Raw genomic sequence first — 24,026 nt, 5'->3', positions numbered from 1 at the left:
AATGGTACGTGGCTTGATTGCTTTTGTAGCTACCTAACATATTCTGAATATTTTCCCTATTTAATAACATCTTTAAGTGTCATTTTTTAAGTGTTGGTGCAGTTGTAAAAAGCTAAATATAGACTGTTTGTGTGTGCATTAGAAAAACTGGCTGCAGAAGCGGGGACTTCCTATGGCTGCTACTTTGTGCCAGCATTTTCAGGACTGTATGCACCGTACTGGGAACCCAGTGCAAGGGGGTAAGGTTCTGAATAAACTACATTTGCAGAAAGATTAAATTATGTCACAAATCCTTACAGGTATCAGATTTTTTTTTCTTCCTTTGGTGTGTCTGGATACAACATTCTCTGATGTGTCTTCAAGCAACCATTGTTTCTGTTTTGTATTTAATCTGTTCAAAACAGCAACTGCTACTGGGAGAAGGAGGATGAGCTGACTCAGCTACTCATCCTAATCACCACCACCACCCAAAAAAAAAAAAAAGGAGGGGGAGGGGCACAGAAAACATTTGGACCAGGAAACTTTGGGACACTGAAAGGTTTGTCATGATAACAGCTTATTACAAAAACGAGAGAATTCAGATTAAAAAGAAACCAGCTTTTTAATGTTAAGAAGCAGTCCTTATACAATGGAACTGAATGAGACTTGAATTAGAAGACCTAGGTCTAGGATTTTCTAGTAAAGATGTATGTTCTAACTCTTGTTTTTTTGTTTGTTTTTGTTTGTTTTTTCCTCTATTCAACAGTATTATCTGTGGCCTTACTCAGTTTACAAATAAAAAACACATCGCCTTTGCTGCACTAGAAGCTGTCTGCTTTCAAACACGAGAGGTAAAAGCAAATTGATTCATAAATTAATTGTAAATTAGTATGAGAACAGTGACTGTAACTCTTCGGGAAGAGAGAGGATTAAAAAGATTCTATGAAGATGATCAGATGCTTCATATCACACTTCCATGCTATTATTTTCTTTACATGATGCTAGTGTTGAAGGATTCTTCCTGTGAACTTAGCTAGAATGATCTGGTTGGGTGGTACATTATTTTGGAGTGGCAATTATACTTTTTATCCGCACTTAAAATAAGGTGAACATATTTATGACTGTTACGAGAGGCAGAACATGCAAACAGTAAATGACAAGGCCAGTGCCATAACAGAAATGCTGTATTGGTTCTACAACAGAAGAGACTACATTTTATATCATCTGCTGTGACAGATATGGCTGATGTTGCTTTCCGTAAAAACAAAAAATATTTAAATCAAGAGAGCACCAAACATATCTAGGGAAATCTGCATTCACTTTTTGCCCACATCTCTTTTTGCATTTGTCAGCATTCTGCAAAAGCAAACCTACATTCTCACACAATAAATTAATCCTTCAACCAAATCAAAGGGCTTGATATCAGTATGTTTGAGCATTAAAATCTTTATATCACCATCTGCTAGCATTTTATGCTCCTTGTGTTCTGTACACACACAGGACAAAATGAAAGTCATAGCCCCCAAAGGGTAACAGTGAAACCTTAATATGTTTGCATATTTTAAATTTGTTATTTAAACTTCTGTGTTTTAAAATAATACCCACCTGAAACTGTGTGAGATGAGGAAAGCAGCTTGTTGTTTCTGTAGCAACAATAAGTAAAGCAAGAAGTACTCCTGTGGAAAAAAGACAGCTAGAAACTTCACCAAGGCATCTGCTTTTGAAGCTGTGTTAACAGCCTCTGAGTCCTCTGAAAGTCAGGGAAGGAGCTTGGAAATAGCAAGCTCTTAATTCTGATACTAGAAGTCAGGGTAAAGTTACAGCAAACTGAAGTGATAGCCTGGTTTGTTTTCTTGCTCCTATCTTTCCTTGTCTCTCCTCCCATCCATTCCATCTCACGTGACAGCTCATTTATCTTTCCAGCAAAAAATTATCCCTGTTTTGCTGGGCTATTTTTCTGTTAGATTAATTACCTCAGCTGACTTGCAGAGGATTGTAGCAAATGTAACAAGAGATGGCATGTGTCTGGGAGTAGCAGGATGAGGAATAAAGCTTTCAAACCTGAAGGTGAAACTAACTGAACTTATCTAACTCTTCCTTATTTCCTCATTCTTTAGTCAATGTACTTATATCACAGTGGTAGGAGTGCCTCATTAGGTCTCTGGACATGCTTAAATTAGTAGATTAAGTCCTCCAGATGTGCAGAAAACACACATTTTTCAAAGATACATTGTTATTTTTGTCTTCTCGAAAGCAAAGTTATTTTGGTTTAATTCTATTTGAAATTAAGTCTTTTATATCCTTCAGGAAAAGACTCAAAATTCCTATTCATTGTTTTTTTGTTTGTTTGTTTGTGCCATCCAGTTCTTCTAAGCTTCTGTTCATTTTTTCTCCCAAAAGTTCCTTCCTTGTGCAGACAGATGACCCTTGTTACATTATTTTTTTTCTCTCAGAAAGTATTATGGTAAAAGAAGTCATTTTTCAGTTCTAAGATCTGCACACCTTGCTCTTAATCTAACTACGCTACAATAGAGATAGCAGCAGCATGATCATAATTTGTTTTGTTTCTTCATCACCTCCTCGATTCTATCTTTCTTTTTGCTTTTTAGTCAAAGTCAAAAACTTTTAATCTAAGTGCATACTATGCACTTACATCTTGCACTTAGACTTCTAGTCTAAGTACATAGTATGATTCAACATGCTCTTGCAGAGTAATAAACAAAATCAGAGCTTCAGCAGTATATGTAAAGCTAAGATTAAGAGGCACTGATGAAGTTCTGAATAGTTAAAAAAAAAAAAAAAAGCAGGTGAAATTCGGTATAGATGAGTATAAAATGATATGTGAAGAAAACAAGCTGTACGGAGCAGTACTAGCTTAGTACTGTCAGTAAACTTTGGTGCTCTGCTATATAACCTGTATTCTTCGTTATTTATAATGTATTGAACAGTGCAGACCCATGTACAGATTCTGCCACAATGAAAGGTGGCCTTTTACCTTCTAATTTTTAACTATTATTTATCGTTTGGCAATGCTTTTAGTTCCTTTTTGACTTAGTTTCTGGGATTAAATAAATTCTACTGGATAACCCATCTCTGTATAGTTTTCTGTACTTTACCAACCTACTTGTTTGTTCGTTTACAGAAAGATGTTGAATTCCAATCAAGGATTGTATAACTGGGTACTTTGTGAACTGCAGAATAGCATAGAATGCACTGTAGTTTCTTTTTGTGGTTTGTGTATTTTGCTATGTCATTTAAAGCTGAGAAAAGCACACTTACAAAATGACAGAAAAATCGTTCTGCACCAGTTAATGCCCATCAAGTATTATATAATGACATTAAAAAATGTAAATGATACATTTAATTGACTGTTTTTACAAAACCTTAAAAAAACAATATTCTCCACGTAATAGATGATTGTAGGATGATGCTGTGTACTTCCTTTGTTAGCTTTAATGAAGTTTGTAGTGGTCATCAGTTTTTTTTTTTTTTCCCCAAAGTTCTTCTCAGACCATATATGCAATGGATAGGCTAGGTATAGAGAAACATTTTCTACACTAGGATTTCTGTGATAAATTGAATGCACTTGCTGTATGTTAAGCAAAACTGTGTTGTCACTACCTCCTTTTTGGGCTCTCGGTGTACAGGGAAGGAGACCTACCTACTTAACACTCTTCAGCAAACACTGACTTATCAATATTTTGCATTTGGAGATTTTTCTGCAATTAAATTGTAACATATATGGCTCTTCAGATTTTAGATGCGATGAACAAGGACTGTGGGATACCACTAAGTCAGTTGCAAGTAGACGGAGGAATGACCAATAACAAAGTTCTCATGCAACTCCAATCAGACATTCTCTGTATTCCAGTAGGTAAGACAAAACTATGACTCCTGTTTTCTTTTTAAAGCTGAAAACGCTGTTCATGTGTAATGGCTAACGAGGGCTGTTTGGATGGCTTTTGTTGTTGTTTTTGCTGGGCTTTTCTTAGTGCTGAGAATGTTGCTGTTTTGGGGGGGAGATGGGAAGGGTGTATTTTGGTTTTGTTTTGTTTCCAGAAAAAAAGTATTTAGGTCTAGCATCAAGTTTTGAGGTTCATTTTCCTAGAGCATCTCTGACTCATTTCTCATGTTGAAATATTGTAGCACTGTGACGGTATTAAAGTTGTCTGATCAATATCTAACTGTCCAACAGTTTTAAAATCAGTGAAATTTACATTGTCCTGCAACATGTCAGCCCTGAGAATCTTGTTCAGAGATAAATCAGAACTTTGCACCTCCACTGCACTTCTACATAAACCTGTGAGCCACTTCAGGGATAGCAAGCCAGTGGAAAGTTTTTAACTCTAGAGTTACTATAGTTTGCCTTTAATAAGACATAATGCACAAGGCTTATACTGTCAGTGCTTAATAGCTAGCACTTGAAAGGATGTGATCAATAAAACCTGCTTTTAAGGGATTCTCCTCTTGAAGGAGAAAAGCAGGCATTTGTAGAGTTAATGGCACAGATTTACATCTTGGGGGTGGTTTGGTCTTTTATAGCACCTGTGGAAGGCAAACCAGCTAGTAAGTACAGGTGTGTAACCTCTTTTAAGATGCCTTTTCTAAATATAGATGCTTTTAATAACAAAGTGTCTGGAGCAGGAGAACAACATGGGTTACTAAAACAGTAATTGCTGCTTTGGGGAGGGAGAGGACAACAAAATGTCATATTATTAACAGAAGTACTCTGAGGAAACTGGTGGTGGTCAGTAACCTTGCACATGGTATAAAAATGAGCAATTACGTGATTCATAGAACCATAGAATGGCTTGGGTTGGAAGGGACCTTGAAGATCATCTAGTTCCAACCCCCTTGCCATGGACAGGGGTGCCACCCACTATTCAATATTGAGGGAAGCAGTTATCTGAGGTATTTCGAAGACTTGGAAGACTCATAGTTGAAGTTAACTTCATAATCATGTGAATGGCAATAAAATGAGGTTTGTAGTTGGTAAACTTAAGGGAAGCTCATATAACAGTTATAGGAAAATATGTGTCATTCTAGATACATATGTAAGTCTGGAGTTCTGATATCATCAAGTTGACTTTCAGTAAAAAGCATCGTGGCCTTCTCTCTGATTTACTTCAGTAAAGCCATCAATGCCTGAAACAACCGCTCTAGGAGCTGCTATGGCAGCAGGAGCTGCAGAAGGAGTTGGAATTTGGAGTCTGAATCCTGGAGATTTGACAGCAGTGACATGTGAACGATTTGAACCACAGATCAACCCAGAGGGTAAAACCCATTACTGTTCTCCAGGAACCTGTGAACTCTTTTATGTTCAAAAGATCAGTTTTATTCTTTGTTGCAGTCTGACATACCAGTATAAAAACAGCTGTATGTAAATATCCTCAAAAATGTTAAAAATCAGCTTTGTAGTGTTAGGTTTAGGAAAAAGTGCATTCCACTTGCTGTTTTGTTCATTTATTGACTAGTAGGATTGGAAAAAGGTTAAAACAACATAGCTCCATCAGGGAATGTGTCAACTGTTTACTTAATGTGATGGGGTTTTTTATGTTGTTCTGGTGTTTTGGTTTGGTTTACTTTTTTAAAGAAGCTTGTCACCTGGCATTGCAGTTAATAGCTTTTTTTTTTTTTGGCTTACAGGAAGTAAAATCAAAGAAATATTGAAAGATTTTTACTGAGAAAGATGTCTCCTAAAGTTCCTGTGCATTTTTGAGTTTTCACAGACGTAGAAAGGACAGAGTATTTTTGGTAGACTCCTAATTTGGCTTTAAAAGGCCTACACTGATCATTCTTTTAGTTAACTTTTTCATCATTCTTAAATGCTTCTAGAAACAAAAAGCATGTACTTGACATAATTAATCCATGTGCATGACATTTTTGCCTTTTCAATTATTTCTTCTTGTTTTTGTAAAGAACTTTGTCTTACCATTTTGATTATAATTACTGCTATGATCCCTTCTTCAAGACAGTATTTTCAACACTGAAGGGCTTATGCATGAATAACAATTGCTTCATTTTGTCCTACTTGTATATCTTCTAATTGGAGAACATGCAGAAAATTGTTTTTAAAGTTTATTTCTTGTTACTGTGCATAATTGTGTTATTTTAGTTGTTTTGAGGGTTTTTCTTTTAATTAATTCAAAACACTTATTTAATACTTGTAGTTGTATTCATAGGCACTGACAGACATTTCTGTTTGCTGATTTCTCTATTTCAGAAAGTGAATATCGCTATGCCAGATGGAAGAAAGCTGTGATGAAATCTATGGGCTGGGAGACATCTGAAGCTCCTTCAAACGGTAAACCAGACATTAACACAGGTCAAATATTAATTAGCTAACTAGCCTAGTTAATTAATCTTGAGTTTGGTGACCTTTTCTGTTCATTCTATCTGTTGACTATTCTGATGATTTGAAAATGATTACTTAAAAACACTGTGGAAACAAAGCAGGATATAGATAGGTCTTCCTCTTGAAAGGAGGACACAAGCAATATCTTGTAGGTCTCTAAAAACATAAGACATTAAATCAAGACTAGCTGCAGGTTCCACAGAATGGTGATGGTTTACAAAGAAAAAAAAAATCGTTCCTGTTAAAGAGATACAGCTTAATTCTAAGATGGTGCAGGAATTTTATAAACTTTCTTATACTCATGTTGAAAAAGAGGAAAGTTTCATCCAGTGATTTTTCTTGCTGTATCTTGGCTTTATTATTTGCTGTATAGGAAGGAGGGATTGCTAACCACATCAAAACCTGCTTGACTCCCAAGGACTAAGAGCTAGAAGTTATAAAGGGAAGCACTGCATACACCTATTGTTCACACACACAGTATATACATACACTTTGAGGGACTAAAAAAGATGTTTCGTTTGAAGTAGAGGACTTTTCCATTTATCAGGTTTGAATAGTCTTCAGTCTTCTATGATCTATAATTTGAGTTTATATTTTAGCACTATTTCAGGATAAGTTTTTAGGCCTGAATCAGCCTACAGCACACAACTTCCATTTCATTTCACTTTTCTTGGAAAAACTACTGAAAAGATTAAGAATCTTCAGAATGTAACCCTACCCCCAGAACCCACAGCTGCAGCCCTCAAGCTGCATAAAGTTTCTTACTTTATTGATGAAAGCTAAAACTAATTTTTTCTTTTACCATCCTGTATGTAGATGTAAGTATTTTATTTAACAGTGTAGTTATACAAACAATTCTCTCAAGGATGCTTGGAAGGGAAATTGGTAACTTATCATGAATAACAGGATTCACTTCAGTATTATGCATCATGATTTAGTTGCCTTATATCTAAATGCTGTTATGTGTCCCCAAATCCCAAGTGCTTGATGTGTGTATTATTTATTATTCTTTATCTCCTTTTGAAACTTAGAATATCTGCCTTGCAGAAAATAAAACTAGATCTTGTTCTTCAGCTAACGTGAAAAGGGTTATGTTTATGAAAACTTGACCTCACTGATTATCCACTTCAATACCAGAGGAAGAATGCTAATTTTTTTAGTTCTAGCTTTTGAAACTGTCCTATGCCTTCTAGGAGCATTTAAGATTGGAGAATACTAGAAATGGTCTCCACCTAGATAGTTCTAACAGTGAAATTTGGATTTGAACTCTTATTGAGAGCTTGTTTTGAATTATTTTGGGGGGGGTTGCATGAACTTTTTTTATTTTTTTTCTGCAAATTGTTTTAGTTTTTCTTGCAATTGTTACTTTTTGCTGTTCATATGATTTTTAACACATATATTGCAATTTATATATATATTTCTCTTTTGATTTGCTTGACTGGAAACATCTTCCCCTCGATGACATCAGGTGACACTAGTATCTTCTGTAGTCTGCCCTTGGGCTTTTTTATTATGAGTAGCATGGTAATGTTAATCGGAGCAAAGTACGTCTCAGGTTAGTTATTATTTGAACTAGATCACTTTAAAAGCTGTCTACACTAGTTTAAGTGTTGTGGGTTTTTTTGTATTCCACTGTTTATTTTGAGCAAAAATGACTGATGCTTTTTGTTGTTCATGCACACAAGTGTTTAAGGGTGTTTAGTCACATAGAACCTAAGGGAACAAAGAATGCCTTCTTGAATTCATTTTTATGTGCTGTGAAATTCATAATTGTTAGATGCATGTGAAACCTTGGACTATCCTCTCCCTTTGTCTAGCTATGCCGACTGTACACAGTTTATAAACAGAATATAGTTTGGATAGTTTGGAGCAGCCTAGCAGAGTTTTGTATTGCCTGCATTACATTGCGCATTGCAATTAGAATACGGTTCCACCCTTTGTCTTTTATTTCTTCTCATAACATTTTAAATTATTTAGAGGATCTGGTCTAAATAAGGGAAGACTTCTCTTCAGTCCCTGAAAGGCTTTGTGTATCTCCCCCATCTTTTTTTTCTGGCACCCTCGAAGCTATTGTATGGTTAAGAATCTTCATCTGCTTAATCTACAGAATGTTCTTTTAGTACTTTTCTCTTAATGGATAAGTTGAATTCATTTTTTGTAAAGAGAAGAGACACCAATAAACCTACCTACAAAAACTGGGGAAAAAAGGACTGTGTGCATATGCAATGAAGATGCATCTTCAACCTATTAATATATGTTTTATTTTAAAAGAAAGTTCTTAATATGGATGGATGATGGTGTTAGTTACTTATGCCAGCAGTAAGACATTGTAGTAAGATTACTTGTATGGTAAGAAGTTTCTGTGGTGATGTCATTTGTTCTTTGCCACTGTGTTTCAAAATTTCTTTCCAAGGAAAATATTTTACAGCATAGCCATGGTTGCTTCTTAGTAAGGTTTTTTGAAGTTACTGTTTAGTTTTCTTTTTTCTTTTTTTTTTTTTTTTTTGAGGGGTGGGGTATTAATTAGACAGCTGAGAACTCCAGCATGCTCCTCTGATAATGCTTGTTTTTACTCATACAGCCTGAATTAACCGTTCAATAGTAATTTTCCTTGCATGGAAGAGACTGTCTGAGCTTATAGGAGAACTAAAATCAAACTAAACAAATGCTGATTAAAAATCACACTGAACAAATGGTTTGACATTGATGTACTAACTCTGAAATACATCTGTGAATGAGAACAATCTTGGTTATGAAATATAACATAAAACCAACTGTGAATAAGTGGGTAAATTTTTAACAAGCTGAACTAAACAACTTGAATATTAATTCCAGGTCAGGTTCTTGAGCACATGGGGGATGCCTAAAATAATAGGAAGATCAATATCAAGAGGGCAGATAAGTTACCTAAATTCCAGGCTTAATGCTTTGTAAAAACAACTAATCAGTAACCTGCATATGTATCTAAACTTACACTATGGGAATTCATAAAAACAGATCTTTTTCTCCCTTCCCTAAGCTTGCCAGTGTCTTTCTGCCCCACAAGTGGAAATCATCTTGGCTCACTCTTGCCTTCAGAACCCTTTTTTGCCCTTGTTTTCAACCAGTAACAATTGAGGATTTTTGTTATATTCTTTACATGGTAAGCTTGGGGACAGGAGAAGTTGCAAGAAATTTCTAACTTTCCTGTTTGTTTGTTTTTTGTTTTTTGTTTTTTTTTTTTTTTTTAAATTATGGTGTCTAAACAAGAGTAGAATTAGTGATGATGTGTACTGTTTGTAGTTTTGCTCATCTGTGTGTTAGGGTAGAACATGTTATGATATATTGAATCTGTGCTGCTGATTGGAGCAGGGCTGCATCACCACCACCACCCACCCCCTTAGACATTTTCTCTGGTAAATGCCCTTTTGCTTTTAAAAGCCAGAGCTAGCTGACCAGGCTTTCCTTCTAACTTTGGTACTGTAACTCCATTAATTAATTTGTTCCATTTTATCTCTTAACAAAACAATGGAACTCCAATGCAGTCATCAGTATAGTAAGTTTGAGGATTGAATCTACAGAGGATTGAATTCATCCTTCATGTGCTGAAACAGCAGTAAGTCTTGCATGGCAGCAGCGCTGTTGTTGAACATGTCTCTGTAGGTCTAGGCCATGCTTTTACAGCTGCTGAAATGTGAAGCAAAAATCTGCTGTGGCAGAACAGAGAATACTAACGTAGCAAAAACCCACTTAGGGATCTGCTAAACTAACTGCCTTTTCATGCAGCACCTGATGACAGAATATGAAGAACAATACTGTAGTTCATAATTTCATCAAAATCAGGTCATTTACTTGCGCTTTCTTTTATGATCTTCTTTCTTCTCCCCCAGTGGAGAAAGAGTTAATATTTTGTTTTATTTCACTATTAAAGCAAATTGTATGTAGCAACTGGGGTCCTTATGTTAAGATTCCACTAAGTCTTTCACGCTACTTTTGTATCTGGATACCTGAGAGATTTCAACATATTCTGTAGCTGTACTTTTTTGGGGGAGGTGAGGGTTAAATTAAAGTGACATTATATTTTATTAGACTCAAATTTAAAGAAATGCTTTTGCATGCTTAAGTTGGCACCTCTCTAATGAGGTATAAAACCAGAGGTCTGGCTATAAATGGGATATTATGCTACATCTGAGACATAAAGTTTTTGACCTTATTCTCACAAAGTAAGGTATCGGTGCTGATAGTAATATCATATGCCTCCTGCTTAAGTACCCTTTTGTTGTTGTTGTTTTTAAAAATCTGTTTTTCTTTTAAATTCCTTGTGTTGTGACAGTTACTGCTGAATTGCATACTAATTTACATATAGGAATTACAATGCAGTTCTACAAATCAGTTGCAATATTTCCAAAATTTCTGAAAACTGAGCTCATATTCATGAAAAAAAATAGCTCAGTGTACCTTACTTCAATTCTTCTCCTTGTTAAAAGTTTACCCATCTTATTTAGTATGGTGTCTCCTCTTCTGCTGTATACATATCCCACACACTTAAGTGCTAGCTTTTATTTGCATTTGTGTCACAAGATTCATCTAATTTATAATTGCATTAACTGAAAACACAAGATGGTTATACTGAATTCTTCCTATCACTTAGCTTTGTTATATTGTGTTAAAATGGTTTAAAGTAAATTCTATGTAACTAATGCACGTTCTTTCTCATTTTAAGGTAACGATAAATGAGACTACATAATGGACTCTCTGGACACAGCTGACTTTTGTTTGTTTGTTTCATTTTGTTTTACTGTTTGAAAAGATTCCACCACCAGTGTGATGATACTACCTGTGTGACTAAATTCATTCATGAATACATCTGTTGTCAGTCCCTGAGCTACCTCCCTCTGGTACATTGAAATTTAAGTATTCAGCCCTTCACTACTCTCCTCTCTTCCCCATCAACTCCAACTGCACTGGAGGCCTTTGTGTGGACTATATCCCATCATCCTTTAAAATTTCACAAGCCATAGCTGCGTTTGAGAAAGTTGGCATAAAAAACCCTGCAACTTCTGAGGTGACTTCAGATGTTTAGTTAAACTTTTCAGGGGTTAGTACTTTATACAACACACTGAAAAAAGTTAATGATGCACTATGGGACTTTGTAAACATCTTACAATTTTTCCAGCTGCTGTGAATTACCTATCATACATATGTGGTTGCCAAAGATGTTTTATTTTAGTCACCTCTGGTCTGAAATACCTTCAATGGTACTAACCTTTTCATCTCTAGCTCAAAATATATTATCGGTAGGAAACATTGCCACTGGTTTGGCAATGAAAAAGTTGCTGATATGGTAAACAGAGCACTATTGAAATGATCAATTAAAGACTTAAAAAGTTTGGTTTGGCTTCTGGCATATGTAGTCAGTTTGCCAATTTTAAGTATTTAAGACACTAAGTCCTGTAACTGTACATTAAAGAGGTAGGAGTAAATGGCCGTTTTGCTTTAGGCCGTGCTTCATGTTCTTGCCCTTTTGTGTTTTGACAGACAAATTTGATACAGCATGCTATTCACAGGACAGCTTCTTTGTCCTCAGTAACTGAAAACTCTTAAAATTACTCTGTACGGTATACTTTTTCTTGACCAATACTGCATATATTCTGTTGTCCTGCTTAAGGGTATTTTTAGTGATTGTTTGTTAAAATTTGAAAGTTGAAGCTAACAGTTTTCCTTAAAGGGGGTCCACTCCAAATTAAATATCAGTGCTTTAGTTCTTGCTGTCATTTAGTATACCTCAGGGACCAAAATCTCCCTTTCAGTTTCCATGTCCATAATTTTAACAGCAAGTTGTCACAAAATATGCTGGGACAACCCAAAACCCTGGCTTGGAATTGTAAGTACTTGGCACCTGAAACTGGCCATTGGAATTCACAGGCAACAGGAGTGAAAACGGAGTTGCGTCCACTTTGAAACTTTAGATCTTCCACAGGTACAGGAGTGAGGCAATAATCTTACCTTCAGCTTTCGTGTTTGTACCAACAGCATGACAAATGCCAGCCTTATTGGGTAGGTCAGAGAAAATGTATTCTTGTATCGTGCCACTGGATCAGTATAGAATGATAGCAAGGTTAAATGTGGGAACAACATGAAGAAATTCAAAACAAATTACAAAGAGGTGTTTAAATGCACTAGGAGTTAAAGGGAGTGGTTTTTGTGTGTTCTTAAAAAAAATGTTGTCTTTGAAAAATATTCTTTAAAAGTTTTTCTTTGTTTAACTAGAGGCTTAGTTTTTAAAAAAATGTTAAATATGTGTTTGTCTGAAGCAGTGGTTTGCACAGAAGTTCAGGTCTGTATGATATATTTAATATCAAATGCATATTAATTGCCTTTTTATTATCAAGTGCAATGACCTTTGAAAATGTGACTTTTAATTAAGTTAGAGAAGGAACATTTTTCCTCCTGTGGTTGCATGTGTACATTTAACAGAAGGGATTTTTGTGCACAAGTGAAAATACAACACCAACATTCAAATCCCTCATCTTGCATAAGAACTCAAATGTGAGGTGTAATAATTAAAATTTATGAGTTTTCCAGTTTGTATTGGAGAGGTGAAGAAAGAGTGAAAAATGAACATGAACCCATAGGAAAATCTTTATACTCCCTACCTTTACTCTGAGCTGTCACTGATTCCATCTTACACCAAGGAACAGCAGCCTTCGGAGCACACGAGGCAAGGGCAGCATACACCTCAAGCACTGGACTTCTGAGTTTGACTTCTTGCCAAAAACACTGAAGTACTGAACCTGGGAATGGTTACTGTTAAGTGTTGCCTTTGCCAGTGATGTATGTGGCTGGGGGAAAGGTAGCACATAATAAGTAGGAGGAGGATTTTTTGCTGCTTTTCTGATATATCTTTTACTGGGAAACACAATTCCTATTACTTTTTCACTGAGTAAATATCATAATTTTATTTTCAATTGCTGTTGCAAATATTTTTTAAGAATTTCACACCACTTTCTACCAACAGTTGAAATATATTGTAAATTGGGGTTGGGGGGGGCAAACTGTTGAAAGTTAGCTTTTTGTGAAGCTGTGATTTATTTTTTCTATAAATTACCAGATTTATAAATTCTTACTTGAGACATGCATTAACTTGGTATTAAAATGCCATAAATAAATTGATCTAAACTGTCGGTTTATTCTTCCATGTTATCTTTCAGACACATTTTCATTAACACTTGTTACATGAGACATTAGTATACATTGAGGTATATTAAACAATAGAGCCCCACCTTTAAGTATCACAGACACATGCTAAGTTGCTCAGAGGTATGGATCAAATACATCCAGCAGTGCATTCTGGTGTTCAGTGATCTATTCAGTTTTGAGGTTCTATTAGAAATGTCTCCCATTTTCATGAATGCAGAGGGACTTGAGGAAAAGCAGGAAGCTGCAAGTAAAATGGTGAAAGGGAGTACAGTCCTAACACAGGTGTGAGATGAAGGTTTCAAACAACAGTGGTGGTGCCACTGGGCCAGCTGGTGTTTAGTCTTACATCATTCCTTGGTAATTGACACAGATTAAAAGGTCATTATGAGTTGGGGCAGGGACTGTACATGAAATAGTGCACCCAGCAGTGTTTTCATTCTAGAAACACGTGGTATTTCTCTTCTTTTGAGAAAGAAGCATGGGGGTACGCATACATGTGCAGGGTGCATTTATGGAGTGTGCCTGCCAGACTCGTTTTTGTTGTCACTCTGTAGCTCCAAATTATACTCTACACATCTGCTGCGGCATAATTCCACCAAGGACATGGCCTTCATCAACAGTCGTTAGAAAGTCTTTCATTCCAGGTGTCAAAATCAGTTGTGTGAGTCATATATTTAAATGATTTCTGATTGTTTCTATCAGCACAGAAGCTTTGGGTAACATGTTATTACTTAGTATTGGACAATATCTGCTTGTAAGGTTCCAGACTTCCTTTCACATGGCAAAACTAGGGCCTTGCCCTTAGCTGCACTCCACAAAAGCATACTGAAATTTCATGAATATTAAGAGACGAGAACATTCTTGGTGTAATTAGTACCAATGCTTTACACGTAGATTTTTTTTTCAACAAAAGCTTATGCAATGTTTAGTCTATTATTAGAACTATATAAAATATAGTATATTCTTAACACCCACATCAGCATCCAAGCCATAATCTTACCATCTAAAGAAGTCTGAGTTTATAGCTATTGGAATACCTTCCCATTAAGAGGTGTGACAGAAACACAGTATGATTTTTTGGTTGTTGTTGTTCTTTGTTGCCATTATTTCTATTTCTGGAAGTAATACACATCAGTAATACCTGGAGATAAGGGCAGGAATATAGAGTTACCCTTCAAAGCTCATGAATGACACGGGAATGCTGCTGGGATGGTTTTTCCTTGACAGAAGTAACAGGCTGTCAGAACATCATGAGGTCCAACAAGGGGATGCCAAGTCCTGCACCTTGGAAGAAATAATGCCAGGCAACAGCACCAGCTGGGGGTCATCATCCGCCTGAGATGCAGATTTGCAGAAAGGGCCCTGCTGGACACTGTGGGCAGGTGGGCATTGGACACCAGGCTGGACATGGAATTTCAACAAAGAAGGCCAACAGCACACTGGGATGCATCAGGCAGAACGTCATTGGAGGCGGAGGGAGACAGATCAGGAGAGCTGAGTCGAGCCCTGGGATCCCTGGTGTGAGAGACACGTGGAGACACTAGAGTAAGTCCTGCGAAAAGCCACAAAGATGACTGAGGGATTGGAGCATCTGTCTGTCATACAGGGAGGAGCTGAGAGATCTGGGGCCGGTCAGCTTGGAGAGAGCTCAGATATAAATTCTTGATGCAAGGAGTAAAGGCAATGGAGCCAGACCCTTCTCGATGGCACCCAGTGACATGATCAGTGTCAGTAACAACAAACCAAAATGCAGGAAATTCCACCGAAGCATAAGAAAACACTTTCTGACTGCTGGTGGTGACACGCTGGAGCAGGTTGCCCAGGGAGGTGGTGGAATCTCCATCCTTGGAGACTTTCAAAACCTGACTGACACAGCCCTGAGCAACCTGTTGTTGCTGACCCTACCCTGAGCAAGGCGTTGGACTGGACAACCTCCAGAGCTGCCTTCCAGCCTCAGCTGCTCCATGCGTCTGTGCTTAGGTCGGTTGCAGTTTGTCCATGGTGCATGCTGAGGGCATTAAAAGTCAGGGAAAAGGAAATGCTAGTTTATTTAGACAAAAGTGGATTACTTTGTATGAATCAGTATTCACCCTGAGCTGTATTTCAACATTGCTCAAACAGCGCTATTACTTTTTATCTTATGTACATCTCTGTTTTGGAGGAGTCTGCCCTATTGTGTGGGCTTATTTTCTTGCATGTTTTAATTTTGAGAGCTAAGCTTTTAAGCAGTTGCTGGTGTGAGTTTAAGCAGAATTACTGTGGTTTTTTTGATTCCTGATTATTTTAGCCTAATACCCAGTTTTGCATAGACGATTGTACCACCAGGTGCTTCAAAGCAGTCCAAATGGCAAGCATGGCATAACCTGCTTCCAAAGACACCACACCTCATTGTAGTTGAAAAAAAAAAAAATGGGTTCCTTATATTTTTGTAATGGAAGATGGAAAGACATCAGTTCAGATGTCATTTCTTTTTGTATGTGGATTTTGTTTGTTTGTTTGTTTTTAGTTTAAATCCATGGGCTGCTGAGCTGGGGTTTCCTTTTCTGACTATCCTTGAAATCCCAAACACTTTGGTTAGGAGGATTTTCTGCATCATTACTTTTAGTTCTGTGGGGATGGAGTGCTCTGAGAACTGTAGAGCCAGCAGCATGGTGAGTCTGATAGCCTTATAATGCTTCTTGGTTGTTGGGCAGCCAGAAAAGAACTTTCAAGGAGAACAGCTTTGGTGATCAGTTGTTGCTGTCTAGTGCTTTTCCCTCCCAACACTAAAGGAGTTGTCTTCTATTTGTTTTGGAAATAGGATGGGTTAGTCAGAGTGCTTGACAGCACCCACGTTTCCCCCACTTCATAAACAGCTTCAGGATCCTTGAGGATTTCACTTTAGCTACTCCGTGCTTTTGCTGTTTTCTGACTACATTGGTCCTATCCATCTTTCTCGCCTGTTTTCTCACAAGTGAACAGATTACTGAAAATTTGACAACAGGATTCAACTTACAGTTGAGAGGATGCTTACACAAATATTAATTGCCTTTGTTTTAATAAAGAAGGGGAAAAGACAGGAATAGTGACCTGCCTGGAATGAGCAAGAACACTTCCTTCATTGTGAAAGGAAATACAAGATGGTAACTCTAATATTGTTCTGGAAATAACAATCATGTCTGTCAAGCTTCAGGACACATATTATCAAGCCTTTATAAGACACTCCCTGCACGAAATGGGCTTATATTGTTATGCCTGTGTTCAAGGAGATGCAGACCGCTTCACATGCCTTTATTCTGGGACTCTTTGGTAGATAAGCCTTAAAGTAAGCACTCAGAGATTTTGTTTGGATTTCAGCTCATTGAACAACTCATTGAGCAACTTCAGACTCAGAGTTTTCAGGAGCTATCATACCCAGCAACGGATTTCAGATCATGCTATCATTTTGTATTGTTGCCTTGCTTTTTGTTTGGCTGCTGATAATAACCAACAAACAAAAGTACACAGGGTGAGATTTGTCAAACTACTAAGTGTTTGGTAATGTTAATTAAAGGAAATCTTTATATTAAATAAATTAATTCATTAAATTAAACATATTACAAGAGTGCTGAAAGATCTCATTTGCTAATCTTGAAATAGATTATCTGTTTTTATTCATGAGTATGTGAAACACTGAGTCCCAACTGATGAGTAAATGAGGGATGTTGTATATTGGAATAGGCAGATATGGTTTTATTATTCAGTGTGTGTGACAAGCTCTTACGAAAGGTAGAGGAAACCTACCAGAATTTCAGCAGTTCAGAACCCGGTGTAACACAACAATGGATTGATATAACAAGCAATAGCATAGTTGAAGGTCCTAACAGTATGGTGGTGTTGTTTTACAGAATATCCTTGAATATCTGAAACTGTTGGAAGATTTTGTAATAGCTTCATTAAAAAATAAAATCACTTATTCCCACTTGCCTTTCAAAGTAGCACACGCTGAAGCTATCAGCAGTATTTGGCACAGTATCCTCAAAATGAAAATGTTGAAATCATAATTTAAATATTTATGCAAAGACATGAGTGACAGCTGTATTACCTTACGCTAGAAAGGAAGGTAACATCGGCATAAGAGCAGCTTATTTATGAGCTGCATATCATACTGCCAAACTAGTTTGCAGCAAATATGTATTACTAAAAACATATGAGGAAAGACAGTGTGCTCTTTAATAATAAAGTAAAAAAAAAAAATAAATGTGGAAATACTTTTTTTTTTTAGAAATTGTCCTAAGACTACTAAAGTTAAGCATTTTTTACCCAAAAGTCATGAAGATCTGGTACTAAGGTTACACATGGGTCTAATAGTCCAAATGCGCAACATATCTGTTAAACTATAATTAGGAAATTTCTTTTGCTTTATAGAATTTTAATCTTGAATGTTAACTAGATTTTGAAATGAGCTGATGTTCCCTAGTAAAGAAAACTTATGCAACTAGGATCCATGTCTTTTTTATAACTTTTATTTTGATGTTAAAGGTTTTGTAGTACATAAAAGCACAGATTCTCATTATCGTGTTGTTTGTCCTTGGTTCTTGTCTCTCTGTGCAGCACTTTTCTAAAGACTCATTAGCAATTACACAATTACACTGAACAACAACTTCTGCACAGGCATGACTAGCAGGTCAAGGGAGGTGATTCTCCCCCTCTACTCTGCTCTCGTGAGACCCCCACCTAGAGTGCTGCATTCAGCTCTGGAGCCACCAGCACAAGAAAGACATGGAGCTATTACCCTAATAGAACAAGTCCAGAGGAGGGCCACAAAGACGGTCAGAGTGCTGGAGAACTTCTACAAAGACAGGCTGAGGGAGTTGGGGTTGTTCAGCCTGGGGAAGAGAAGGCTCTGGGGAGACCTTATAGCAGCCTTCCAGTGCCTAAAGGGGGCCTACAGGAAAGCTGGGGAGGGACTCTTTTTAGGGGGGTGTAGGTATAGGACAAGGAGTAATGGCTTTAAACTAAAAGAGGGCAGATTTAGATTTGATATTTGGAAGAAATTCTTCACTCAGAAGGTGGTGGCACTGGCACAGGCTGCCCAGAGAAGCTGTGGATGCCTATCCCTGGAGGTGTTCAAGGCCAGGCTGGATGGGGCTTTGGGCAGCCTGGTCTGGAGGGAGGTGTCCCTGCCCATGGCAGGGGGTTGGAACCAGGTGATCTTTAAGGTCTCTTTCAACCCAAACCATTCTGTGATTCTGTCTACAAGATACTTCTCCCTCTCCCTCCTGTGTCCCCTGGTTTGTCATTTTATTATGAACTTTATGAAATTTTTTAAACACTGACACATCTAAAAAGAACAAAAAACTAAGTACTATTAAAAGAAATAAATAAATGAAAGTCCTTATTTCACTTTTCAGATTTCCCTGCTGCCTGCTGTTCCTGCTGTTTCACCTGTTTCTAGATCCTGCAGATTCTGATTAATCTCCCTAATGTAACCCACATCTCTGAAACTGTTTGTCCAGCCTTCTCTATTCTCTGGCTCTGGAAAAATGCAGGCATTTTATATCCATCCAGAAGGCTGCTAACAGACATTGGTTTATTGCTTTGGGTTTGGTCATCTCCTTTATCTCTTTGAGTCTGGACTCGGTGTCAATGCAGGCACTCCTATTCCAGAACAGGAACACGAGCAGTCTTAGAGCGCGTGTAACCATGCACCTAGACGCCAAGCAACATCATATGTTAAAGATGTTTTCTTCAGAGCATACACTCCTTATCTGCCTTTATAGAGCTAGTGTTAACTTTTGCATCTTGACAGGCAGCCACAGTCCATAGCTACAGTCTGAAAGACACAATATGCAGAGGAATGATATAAATAAGCGTTGCACTGAAATCCACACATTGAGTACCTGTTGGGATTCAGGATAGCATCTTACAGTTTTTTGGTTTTGGTTTTTTTTTATGGATCTGGCTTACATCATGACAATAGTTAGAATGTTTTTTGTTCTCTGGCTGGGAAAAGAGCATTAAGGAGAAAAAAAAAAAATATATATATATATATATATGATACGCTTTATATTTGTGTTTATATAAATTCAAATATTGCCTCTCAGCTCCAACTTCAGTGCTGCAATCAGGCCCACACTGTAGCCCTTTGCCAGCACAGCTGTGCTACCCACGGGTATAAGGATGCTTTGCTTGGTTGATATCTTAGCACCCACGCACATCAGACATGACATAGTGGTAATGTTGTGCTTTTACTGGCAACACTAGTATTTTAGGTGGGGACTGATCTAAAATCTCTGTATTACCACAGCAAAACTGCTTTACTGTTATCTCATTTCTGCACATTAAGAAATCCTGCATTTGCAGTAATAGCTTTGGCATCTTGGGCTTGGACTACACCAGACTCTTATCAGAACAGTTTTAATAGCTCAGTGCTCAGGCCAAGTCACAGAGTGCTTCTAATTTAAACACGGTAGAATAAATATAGTCTATTCAAAGTAATATTTCTTCAGTGAAGACAAACTTTTAAAAAATATGAGAAAGAAGCTAATGTGAAGGGTTAAAAAAAAATAGTAATCAAATTATAGTATCACTTTATTTGGATATGTGCATCGATTGGTTCCTTCAGTCCCCTTTGTGCCTTAGATTGACCTTTGCTCCTATCACATATGATTGAAGTTTTCCAAAACACAAAAAATAAATTTGTCACCACTGTCATTTTACTACCAGAGCAGATGATAAGGAAATGTGGTCCTAATTTTAAAACTAAAGCTGTATGATCAGCTGGGTAACTAGACATTGCTGGCCATGCATGGGACTCTTACTAAGTAAGGCATGTTTTGCACTCAAAAGCCATTTACACAGGTGCAATATTTAATATGTTCATTTTCAACAAACATACATTTGTTCTCCTTCTTTGCCATTTTCATCATTTGCTAGCACTGCCTACATTAGCATTAAGTTAATGCCACGAGTGACTTGAGAGAGAATTGGAAATGATTGGTTAGTTTATAAACAATGGTAATACACAAAGCTTCCATATGGTTATGATAAGTTCCGCTTCAAATTTGAAGCTTTTGATTGATTAGGAGTTTAAAGTATAAATTGTATTTTCTGAACAAAGGAGCAGAGAATTGGTTTAGCTTTCTTAATCACAGCCTTAGCTTTCTTAATTCAGCCTTTGCTGAAAAGTACCACCTGTTTATAATTAAAAACAAGGCATGTTGTCTGCATTAATTTCTCAGGAAATCTCAGTTCATTTATAATTAGAGGTGCCCAGGTGACAGTATGACAAGCAGAAGCCCTTTGCATATTCACAAAGCAAGCCATGCACGGGCAGCAGACAAAGTCCTTCTCTCTTACCCTTATGCACCACGTACACAGGTAGATTCTTAACTCCAGCTGAATCTGGACTGTCTCTTTTGGTATCAGGGTGCCGCTGAGATAACGCCATATCCCTGGGTAGCTACCCATCTGCTCGATACCAAAAGAGTTCCCAACGCCACTGTCAGTTGTTGGGCAACCAACATCCAGGGACACCAGTCCTCTATCAGCAGCCTGCAGCTGGATCAGCTGTCTGATAGCCAGGCATTCTGGATCCCCTCCAGACACCTTCTTTCCTTTATTTTCCCTCTCCTCTCCTCTCCTCTCCTCTCCTCTCCTCTCCTCTCCTCTCCTCTCCTCTCCTCTCCTCTCCTCTCCTCTCCTCTCCTCTCCTCTCCTCTCCTCTCCTCTCCTCTCCTCTCCTCTCCTCTCCTCTCCTCTCCTCTCCTCTCCGCACCATTCTTAGAATAAGCTTAAGAAATTCACCCAAGATCACACCACAGGGCTGTGATGCTTTCATTCAAGGCATCCATCCCAAGCACCAGAACCAGGACAGATACGAGCAGTTTGGTCAAAGAATGATTGTTTAATCAATGTGGCAGCCAACAACAACTCATACTCAGCCATTCAGGTCATGTCACCTTTGCCCAGGTGACATTTGCCCTTGTTAGGGTTCCTGACAAAAATAAAAACAATTTAAAAACCCAGAGTAATGTAGTTGTACGTATTTGTCAAATTTATCAAGTAATTTGTGTAAAGTAAGTTGACTTAAGGAACTACAAAGGTTTTAATTAAAATTTATTTCAATACATAAAATGAATCAACCAGGTTTTATAATTAAACCTTGGGAAAAAAAAGGATTTTAATGGAAAATGCCAGGGCTTAAATTGCATTAATTATGTAAGTCTATTCAACACGGCTAACTCTGCTGCTTTTCTGATGGAGTAGGAATAAAAAGAATGAAAATACCATGCTGAAATGTCTTTGCATGAGTGGATATTAGTCACTTCAAACTCCTTCCTGATTAATAAAATGCATTACCATAACTTTCAGAGGGAGGAAAGTGATATGCTCAGTGGGGAAGAACAGCTGGATATCATTAGCAGCTGGGAAGGGGCGGTGGTGCTTTCATTGCTCCACTTTCCAGGAACATATTCCCTTTCCTCCCCAGTCCCTTCTGCGTCTGGCTCAGAGCCATAGTTTCGTTTTCTTGTTCTACATGAACAGACTCCAAATTACAGCTTTCTAGCAAAAAGAAACTTTATTTTCAGATTTTTCCCTCTATATTTTGTCAGGCAAGACAGTGGTGGGTAACATTCAGCAACTTTTCCTTCAGAGCACATCCCCTTCCTCTGCACGAGCCACCTGAGCAAAAACAAGAGCCCATGAATAAATACCCCATGAAGCCCCACAGCTCCCCCACAAGTGGAGCTGTAGCTTCTGCCTCAGAAGGGGTTACATCTGCTATTGCATTCCTGCATTCCCTTCTTTTTCCATACCCAAAACCTGGCTCTTCAACCCAGGTTGCAGACCTTGGTGCATTCAGCTCTGGAGCCTCCCTCCTCCCCACTGATGTGCCACAAAGCTGCACAAGTTGCAAAACAGTCTGAGTGTTGGGGCAGGCTGGAGAGGTGGTGTCGGCCCAGCACACTGAAATTTCACAGGAGGCTTGCTGAAAAGCAAGCCCTCTCAGAGTCTGGCTCAGGCTACAGCTCAGTGACGGCTCCACAGAGGTTCAGTCACCATGTGCATCCTTTCGTATGGCATGACAGAGGTTCATGAAAGCAGAACGGTTTGGGTTGGAAGGGACCTTAAAGACTGTCTAGTTCAATCTTTTATATCTCTCTCAAGCTCAAGAAGAAGAAAAAATATATTTCTCAAATCAAACAGTATTTGAGTTTTTGGGCTTGGTGGCGTATTTCTCTCCTCTGACTGAACTTTGGAAGACAGCTCTTAGGAGGTCTGTTGGGCCTCCTAGAGCTTTTCTTCTCTTCATTTCCATGTACCTTTCCTTGGTCTCTCTGTAGAGTACTATGAATACATCAGGATTATTACGCTTGAGGTGAATTACTTTTCTGTTACTTCCCTTTGTGAAGGGTTAAAAGAGGAACTTACACAATAGTGCTTCATACAGTAGTAATATAGCAAATAGCTGGAGTTTATTTTACTGACTCCCCATTTTTAATGAAATCATATTCTCTGCATTTTAGGATTTAATCTGTAAAGTGATGAATAATTACCTTAATTGTGGTTTTTAATTTTTAATTTTTTTTTTCTGACATGGAGTAAGGAGGAACAGTGAATAAAGGTTTTTTTAATTAGAATGCAAGACATTACAGACTACTCTAAAATCAAAATGTGAGTAGGTGGATAAGTATGTAAAATCCTCATAATTATTGTCTCCAGACTGCACGGTGGGACATGGATTATTCATATTGCATTGGTGATATACTGCATATTAACTGTGATGACCCATCAGCCTCAGATGAGGTGTTGAGCCCAAGTGTTTGTTTTCTTGCATGCTCATTTTAGTTTTAAAATAACCTTCATTCTGTTTCTGCTGTTCCTGATGGAGCTAATGAGCAGTGCTTATGTAAAGTACCCCAAAGGCAGTTAAAAACACAGTACTTAATTGCTGGTAAGAAGCAATTTTTGATGAGAATATTGCTATTCCAAGCCATGATTAGTCATTTAAAATCAGCCAAGCACTGTTTATGTAGCTCCTCCAGGATAAATATTATGCAGTGGGATGTTGACAGGATCTCTAAATATCAATGGGGTCTGGATCAGGTCTTGTTTGCACATTAATAACATTCTCAAGTATTTAAACTTCTTCAGAGTGAGCGGGAATAAGTGGAGAAGATTTAGGGACCTGGGCACTTGTCCAAATGTTGACTGGATGGCAACTACTTCTAAAGGAATGGTTTCATCTTGCCATTACCAAGCTATGAACTGGGAAAAAGAGAAAAGGTGAATGCTTTCCTCTTGCTTACTTCAGTAGGAGTAGTAGTTTGCCAGTGCCCAAGCATATCTTTATTGTTCAACAATAGTTAAACAACAGACAATTGTGTGCATATAGAAGAAAAAAAATAAAACAATAACAACAACAACAACAACAACAAAAGTTCATTGGGTCTCTCATGGCTCAGGGGAAGCTGGAGAGACAGATATACTTCTCTACAGCATTTTCCCAGTCATCCTAGGGACTTCAGTAGGATAAGGCGAGTGAGTT

General features: G+C 37.7%; 1 protein-coding gene across 4 annotated transcripts in view; it reads left to right on the top strand.

Moving 5' to 3' along the window:
- GK (glycerol kinase) overlaps positions 1–13,472 on the top strand; it is a 34,563-nt gene extending 21,091 nt beyond the window's left edge. Inside the window, exons 14-21 of one of the 4 annotated variants that reach the window (XM_040531203.1) lie at positions 143–239; positions 746–830; positions 3,733–3,853; positions 5,110–5,253; positions 6,203–6,283; positions 7,803–7,889; positions 9,859–9,929; positions 11,037–13,472. In XM_040531203.1, coding sequence (XP_040387137.1) covers positions 143–239; positions 746–830; positions 3,733–3,853; positions 5,110–5,253; positions 6,203–6,283; positions 7,803–7,889; positions 9,859–9,902 — 659 coding nt within the window. In that variant the 3' untranslated portion in view covers positions 9,903–9,929; positions 11,037–13,472. The remainder of the gene's footprint in view (positions 1–142; positions 240–745; positions 831–3,732; positions 3,854–5,109; positions 5,254–6,202; positions 6,284–7,802; positions 7,890–9,858; positions 9,930–11,036) is intronic. The other 3 variants (XM_040531219.1, XM_040531211.1, XM_040531229.1) reach the window with 3 other exon arrangements.
- The last annotated feature ends 10,554 nt before the right edge of the window (positions 13,473–24,026 follow it).

This window comes from Cygnus olor, chromosome 1 (assembly GCF_009769625.2).
Source record: "Cygnus olor isolate bCygOlo1 chromosome 1, bCygOlo1.pri.v2, whole genome shotgun sequence".
NCBI classification, from domain to species: domain Eukaryota; kingdom Metazoa; phylum Chordata; class Aves; order Anseriformes; family Anatidae; genus Cygnus; species Cygnus olor.
This window is presented reverse-complemented; position numbering and strand designations above follow the sequence as displayed.